Raw genomic sequence first — 8,554 nt, 5'->3', positions numbered from 1 at the left:
CAGGAATAGATTCATAGATTCTTGCAGTGTTTGCACTGGTGGGTACAATAGCAAGCCAATGTTCTCAATCTCACATTTTAAGTAGCAGGAAATTGACCCATGAGGTAAATGGCCTATCCAAGTTAATACAGATATTTATGGGTTCCTCTGGCAACTGTTGAGTGCTGTGGAATAGGTGGAATGCTAAAAACAAGTTATTTACATTGTACCAAATAGCCAGTATATTCAGTAGTAACAACTACAACAACAAAAAAATCAACATCATCATGGTAAGTTTGCCTCTACGTAGACCAAACGGTCACTTGTTTTGGTAGAGCTCTGAATCAAGCTGAATAGGAAAATGTTCCAAACACTCATGATTTTCTATCATAGTAAACAAGTCAGAGAGTGCCCCAGCAGTGAGAACTGGACTGTCTCATCACTCTTATCTAATTATAGGAGTGACTGCAATCAAACAATTAAGGATGCATAGATTACTTCTTGAATAAATTTTTATTTCTTGGCCTTAGTAAAAGAAACAAGGTTTTTAACAAATTCTATTTCCAAGATTACTAGATATACTTTTGTTTTGCTTTTTGGAAGGATACTCTCATAGTGGAGCAATTAATTATTTTTTAGAGACATCTCTTCATTTGTTATAGAATTCAGGGCCTGGTATTCTGAGATTTAGGCAGTTGTGTTCAGGAAAAGTATGCCAATCATAGCATAATTAGTTAGCTGCAAAAAAAAAAAAAAAAAAAGAGATCTTACAAACTGTTTTAGGAATCTGTCATTCCTATGGTGCAAGTAATCCCAGACATGATGAGGCGGACTTGGTAAATCAGAAGCCCTTCTCTCTCCACTCTGTGTTTATTCCATTTTTACAACAGCTTTTGGTTTAATTTAATACATTATTGTAGAAGAAAGGGTCCATTAAACAGCTACAGAAAAGTGAGAATTACGTTCCTTTTAGTTTTTTTTTTAATTAAGCATTCAACAGTAGAATCCTTTAAAAATGATATTCAAATGATTTTTAATTACTACAAAGGCATTGAGATGTTAATACACTTTATATAAAAGAGAGGGATACTATTTCATTCGTCCTTTCCTGCCACAAATTCCAACTCTAAGAAAATTATTTCTTTTGATCCACTCTGATAGCATGTAATAAGAGAACAATAAAACATATGGCTCAATTACCACCGCTTCTCATCAAGCATGAATTAATGAATATCAAATTATTATTAATTGTTTTTTCTGGCTCCCTCTCCATAGGACAATGATTACACATTTCTGTATTTTAATAAGCATTAGTGTTTAACACTTTATGGACGAGTGTCTAAGAGGAACAGATGCTTGAAATCATTATACAGAAGAATAACTCTTTACATTTATCAACATTTAGAAAATACATGATTATCTTTTAATCTCCCTAGTTTGTCAGTTTTTTACAACTGCCTTAAACTCCCTTAGAATTCCACCCTCTCTCAACGTTCCCTATGCTTTCCTTTGAGAAGCAATTGCTATGTGCATATAAAGTAGTTTATAAGTACAATGTCTTAATTTTAATAATAATAATAGTTCCTCACAAGATTATGGAATTTTCAATTCCTTAAGAAAAAGCTCTTTAAAAATCAAAGTTATAGATTGAGCAGTTAAAAAATTAATTTAGGCAGCATGGCACAGAATATAATAAATTATGATCATATAATTGACATATCAATGTCAGTGAGTAATAGTTATAGACACTGTACAAGAAGATTCTGTATAACTGACAGTTCATTTATTTTTATAAGCCATCTGTAAATATAAAGTGCTATGTAATAGGAATAGATATAGCATGCGAAAGAACATGTCTTTGTAGTCCATAACTTTCATTATTTCTCATAGATCATTTATGAATCCAGATTTTGAAATGCATGCAAAGAAAACCTGACAAATTACATAAACACTATGTCATATGATTTTACCCATTACCCATAAATGCAGGTCTTTCTGTTTTTAAAACACATTCTATAAAACTTGTATCGGGGATAAACTGAAGGATGATACCAAGTTTAAATTGTTTAGATATCCTATCTAGTTCAATATGCCTAACAAACACAGATTCAGGTATGTTTCTAAAGAGCAAACAAAAACTTGCTTTAGAATCTGATAATTTTGGAGCAGAAAGCAACCTTAGAAATCATTTTGTCCATTGCCCCTCATGTTACAGATAATAGCACAGAAATCTGAAAAGTTTAAGTGATTTTCTGAGGTCCATACAACTTTATACGTTAACATCTTTCTGCCGAACTTTATCTTTCTGCCAAAATTTCTATCAACGTTACTTTTGTACATAAAGGAAACATAGCTTGCTCCCATGACAGTTTTACCAAGACTTCAATAATGTCTGCAAATCCAAATTCTTAGGGAAACAAAGGTGAGAAAATGGTAAATTTGTCTATAATGGAAACCGTGACACACAGCCTAATACTGAGCAGAGATGTACCTGGTCAAGGCTGACAATGCCCACTGCCATCAGAAGCATGCTTCCTTTGACGCTGGGTACTAGAACCACTTGAATTTTTGATCTCTAAATCTAACCAGTTACCAGATGGTTCCCTTTATGTATGTGACCTTAGTGGAGGCAATTAGATTATTTATGCAATAGCAGAGTTGTTAATTCTATACCAGAGTCAATCTTTGGTGTAAAAGCTTTTCTAGATTATATGTTCTTACAATAAAAATTTTAATTCCTTAGTGAATGCTTTCATCTTGATTTTCATGTGCCAGAATTACTGAATCCACTTTGCTGAAAAATTTAAAGAAAATAAGTTAGATATACAAATTCAGTACAAAAATAAGCCTATAACTAAAGTTTTAAAAATAAATAATTACTCATCAAGGGGGTAGTGGTGGGTTAAGCATTTTACTTTCACCTCCTACTGCATTCATCCCTGTGGCATGGCTTTTTGTCATACTGTAAATACAAAGTACCAATGCCCTGTACTCATATTTATGACATGCCTGAGAGTCATGTCTTGACAACTTAAATATACTATAAAAATGCACACTGGAAAGAAAACACAAAGACTTCTGAGGGTTTTGGTAACCACATCTCCTAAACCGTATCATGGACTCCCGGGACTGAAAGTTTTAGAGCTGCACCATGCACATCAAGGCCCCTTGATGTAACAATGGATCCTGATAAGGCTGCTCGATTAGGAAAAAAAAAAAAAGACATATGAGAACTGGCTGGGGAAAGCAGAAAATAGAAGGCAAAGTATGAATATAATTAGCTTTGTTCTTGTCATTGATTCTGCAGCCTGATGGAACATGGCTTTTTGAATATTTTTCAGAGTATTTTCCAGATGTAGCCTCTCAGCACCTCATTAATACCACACATTTGTCATTAAATTCCATATTTTGGATCCTGTGTAAAAATCGCAAATGCTCCTTTTTCATTCACCACCAGCAGGCAACTTGCCTTTCACACAGTGCTGTTGACCAGCTCCCCAATATCATCATGGTTATTCTACCTACTTACTATTGAAGCAAAAATTAAATGTTGATACTAGCTTTACAATGAAGTTTCATAGGATTTTATATTGCTAGCTTACTGTGCACTGCACACATCTTTTAAATCAACTTTTACAGCTTTCATGCTAAGCTTATTGAAAATATGAGTTAAAAATGCAGACCCTTAATGTTTCTTCTCACAACATTTATGCTAATTAGGTGTCCAAATTATAGTAAAGTTGGTCTTAAAGGTAAAAAAAAATACTCAAATGTTATATGCAATATAGAATTGTACACCATTAACTCTAAATTTTCCGTTTAAAAATAACATTAATATAGAATTGTACACCATTAACTCTAAATTTTCTGTTTAAAAATAACATTAAAAGGCATTTAGTATAATAGCCAAATTACGTTTAAAAAAAGTATATTCCAGTGCAAATGTAAAGGTCATTCACAGAAATGCACTTCAACTCCACTGATCAGTAAAGCAAAGAAAATCTGTTTTTGTTTGGAAAAAATGGAAAATTTCCTAAAATAAATGACTTTTGCTTAGTTGTATCTATGTCTGGTCTGACATCAGAAGAAAATATAAATGTTGACTGATTTTTATACCATAAAGTGAAATGCCACCATGGTATCTGCAGCTGAATTTTTAATATAATTAAGAAGATACTTTTTAGTTTTGAGATCTTTCATCAATATTAAAAGTTCATTAATGTTAGTGATGGCTCCTTACAGAGCTTAACACTTACCTACAACTTGAGAGTAGCAAGATTCACAATGTATTGTCTGTTTATAAATCCAAATACTGTCACCGGCTTGTAGGTTTTCCAAAGGTTGTTTGCATATTTCACACTAAACAGAATGTATAAAGTTTACATTATATATGAAGTTTAGATTCTTGGCGTAACAGGATTAAAAAAAAAAACAAAAAACTTTTGGGAGCTTCCCTGGTGGCACAGTGGTTGAGAGTCTGCCTGCCGATACAGGGGACACAGGTTTGTGCCCCGGTCCAGGAGGATCCCACATGCCGCAGAGCTGCTGGGCCCGTGAGCCATGGCCGCTGAGCCTGCGCGTCCGGAGCCTGGGCTCCGCAACGGGAGAGGCCACAACAGTGAGAGGCCCACGTACCGCAAAAAAAACAACAACAAAAAACAACTTTTACTTTATTCAGTACCATCCTTCATAGCAACACTCAGATGAAGCCTCAAGAGAACCCAGAGGGAAAATAAGAGTATACTTACCTGTCTGTGATCCACACACCGAACTTTTCAAATAAATCCTCTCATAAATCTCTCTACTATGGAGGTGTGCATTTCAGGGCATATATACCACTGAAGTTTCTACGTAACTCACAACAGAGTAGATATACATTTTCAGAAATTGGTTATGCCAAAGACAAGATCACCACTGGATATCGCAAACAAAAAAAAAAAAGTGCATTTATTGTTTGCTTACTAAGGGAGAGCTATGCTGTCCAGGTATAGCGTCATTGAGCAAAACGAACTTCTGATCCTATGCAGGGTTTAGGGGGAAGTTTGTTTCAAGTTGTGTTGGTTAAAGAGGAAGGAAAGGGTTGACATCTGCCTTAGACCTGTGCTCACTGGAGCAAGTTCACTGCCAACTGGCTGACTTTCAAGTTCACTGACGCAAATTGTCATAGATCAGTTTGACATGTTTAAGCCAGTTCAGATGGTTCCCTATTATTATGGCTATAGAATAGTCTGTCTTTTCCTAGGAGTGTGGGGACATTTTTATTCTCAGTAGTATTTTATAATTAAATTGAAAATGGAAATAAATCATCCAAAATATAATAAATGGAAATTATTCCTATTTACCAAAAGCAGTAATCAGGAGAATTTTCTTCTTTTAAAAAACTTTCTGCATAATAATTTTAAATGAGGAGTTATAGACTAACTTTTGTTTCGTTGAGTAAACTTAATAATTAAAAGGAAGTTTTACTGTCATAATTAAATAATTATGAAATTTTCAGATTACATTTTATATAGAATTCTATATATGATGGCCTTTTGGATTTTATTTGCTCAAAATGAGGCATCATATTTCTTCTTGCTTTGTGTCACATTCTGAAGCTAATTTAAGGAGAAGCAATCAATTGTCAAAGTATTACAACTACTTGACTGAATTAGATAATGTGTATCAGTCATAGAATATCAGCACTAGAAGGGACCCATAGATTTAGGCTGTGGTTCTTAAACTGGCTGCCTGTTAGATCTATCTAAGGAGATTATAAAAATACCAATGCCCAGCAATCATCTCTAAGATCCTTGATTTAATTGGGGCTGGTCCCAAGCATTCTATTTTTCTCCTAATCTCCCCAGACAATTATAATATGCATCCAGGGTTGGATACCACTGGTCTAATCAGCTACTTCATTTTACAGATGAGGAAACTGAGGCTAAGCTAATTTAGATGATGTCCAAAGTCACATGGCCTCAATTAGTGTCAGTTAGAACTCCAGCTCAAGTCTTCAGGTTCCTAGTTAAGTGCTCACCCAGTTACACCAAAATCTATATTGTTGACCTATGGAATGTTTTTGTGAAAAGTAAAAGAAATAGCATATGAAAACACAAACTGTGACGCATTCTACTATGTACGCTTTATTATTATACTAAGCCACATTTAATTAGAATTAATCAGGCTCTCAATAGCAGACTGAGTTTCAACTATTGTTAAGCTCATTGGTCCTAATTTCATAACGCAAGGAGCTGCTAGCTTTCTTCTCAACAATTTCTTTGCCTTTTCAGATTTCATTATATATTTTATGTAATGCATGATTTATGAAAATGCTGCAAAAACTTTTCTAAAGAGAACAAGTGTTTATCTTTTTACAGATTTCAATCTGTAGTGTAAGAGTTATAAATGTGTCAATAATTAACTTTTAAGCCTAAAGCCAAGAGAGTAATTAAAAACCTTGGAGGTTTAGGCTGTAGAACTCTGAGAAATGTTTAAATAGTGCATTATTAATGTGCATGACAGTGTTTCTGAAAGCTTTAACTTCATCTCATATATTTCATTAAATAATTATTTTTATTCCAATCATTATGCAATTTTATATTGAGTTAAATGCAATAAACATAGCCTTACCTTGAAGCAAGTGGAATGGCAGCAAATTTGTAATTCATTTAAAATCATCTTAGCTTCTGTGCCCAAGGGTTTTCGACAGTAAGTGCACATATCCATTTCAATGACAGACCTATAGAGATGTAAGCAATTAAAAATAAATTTGTCATCATGCAAAAGACAGATGTATTCCCCATAAAGTCATATGGAAATGATATGTTAATTTTGTTGATACTGTAGTAAATTGTGTAAAAATCAAGGAAAGCTGAGGATTTACTTATCCTAGGATAGCAGGATAAGTGATTGATTCTTCTAGTTATTTCAAAATGATATCAAAGAATTAACATGAAGGAAAGTCTCAGATTATTAATTCATTAGCAATCAAAAGTGCATCTGGGCAGGACAAAGATGTTCACAGTTTTCTAACTGAACTAGGTTATAAGTATCCCTTGAAGATAGAAGAGGGTTTTGAATTATTAATGTACTTATATCATAGAAAATTTATGCCACAGGTTAATATAAAAATTTAACTCTCAAAACATTCAATAGGACAAAAATAGAAATCTATTCAAGAATGTGTTGGTAAATTCACAAATGATGGATAATCTAGATTCTAGGGTCTAGAGTCACTAAAACGCTTCTCTATGCCACTTCTCTTGGTGTCATTGTAAGACTCAGAATATTGGGGGCCCTTTCATGACAAAAATTCTCCAATATGATATAATCTCACCACAAATTTGATGGGGAAAATAGAGCTTTGCTATTTACTTTGGAACAATAATGTTCAATAATAAATAAATGATCAGCAAGTCCAAAAGACCTTGGGTCATGCCAGAGTCTTAAGAAAGGCCAATAACTACTTGATTCTTTTCCTTTTGAAAAGTCTTAGGACAGTCTTAAATAGCACCTTGCAGAGTTTACTAGTCTCAGGGTGTTAGCAAACAAGGCTGAAATTTCCAAAGTAGGATACATACTGGGGTGGTGAAATAAAAATAGCTAATACTTAATAGTGCTAATATGTTTAATATGTGCAGTGCATTTTCCACGCACTTTGCTAATATCAACTCGTTTATTCTTCATAACATCTCTGAGAAGCAGGTACTCTTATTTTTATCACTATTTTACAGAAGAGAAAGCTGAGGCACAGAAGGGTAAGTCATGCAGCCAGTGAGTGGCAGAGGTGGGATTTGAATGAAGGCAGAGCGGCCACAGAGCCCTATGCGACCTCTGGGCCTGCTTGTGAGACTGACTGGGCTCGCTGGGTTAGAAAGAATTAGTCATGCCCAGAAACCACAATTGATCCTGTCATCAAGTGCAGGACTAGAAGCAGAGAGGAGGGAAAGTTGAGGGGAGGAGGGGGTAAGCGAGGAAAGGGATTGGAGTAGATAAACCTTGTTTCATTTATACTCTCAGTCATTCTAGTAATCTCTTCTTCCCTTATGTATATAAATAAATATTTCCCTCTTTCAATGATCTCTCTAGGTACTTGTTTACATATTCCGGGCAAATAGTTTCCTATGCATTTTTCACATATATGCATACGTAGGTACCCACACACTTAAATTTCCCATGTTAGACTGTAAGCACTTCCAGAGTAAAAACTGCCACTCTCTAGCATTCTTCCATTCCAGAGACACTGAGACAGGAGCTGGGAATATAAAGAAGAGTGAGAGAGTCTCCTCCAATGAGAAGCCTTCTTTCCACTAGGGTAGCCAGGTGTGTGATTGGATGGTCACCACATATTTATGGATGTGTGAAAAGAGTTAGGAGAACACAGCCAGTGGAGCAGCTTATCCCTGGGGTGAAGCAGGAAAGACTTGTCAGCATAAGTGCCATCTGAGTTAAAGCTTGAGGGTGAAGGAGCTCTCAAGGGGAGCTCAGTGAGGTGGGGAGGGGCGTGATGGAGGGGTTCCAAGCAGAGTGAACAGGATGTACCAAGGTGCCACACAATGAGGGTGGCTGGAGTGATTGAGCATCAGTCAATATT

At 35.0% G+C, this 8,554-nt stretch overlaps 1 protein-coding gene across 1 annotated transcript in view; it reads right to left on the bottom strand.

The window, feature by feature from the left end:
• The window catches only part of SCEL (sciellin), a 144,419-nt gene that overhangs the window by 24,254 nt on the left and 111,611 nt on the right, over positions 1-8,554 (bottom strand). The window contains exons 29-30 of the mRNA XM_007466808.1: positions 6,592-6,700; positions 4,236-4,338 (exon numbers count right to left, since the gene is read on the bottom strand). Of these exons, the coding sequence (XP_007466870.1) occupies positions 4,236-4,338; positions 6,592-6,700 (212 nt within the window). The remainder of the gene's footprint in view (positions 1-4,235; positions 4,339-6,591; positions 6,701-8,554) is intronic.

Source organism: Lipotes vexillifer, unplaced genomic scaffold, assembly GCF_000442215.2.
Source record: "Lipotes vexillifer unplaced genomic scaffold, Lipotes_vexillifer_v1.1 scaffold19, whole genome shotgun sequence".
Classification (NCBI taxonomy): domain Eukaryota; kingdom Metazoa; phylum Chordata; class Mammalia; order Artiodactyla; family Lipotidae; genus Lipotes; species Lipotes vexillifer.
Note: the sequence above shows the minus strand (reverse complement) of the source record. Positions and strands in the feature narration are given on the sequence as shown.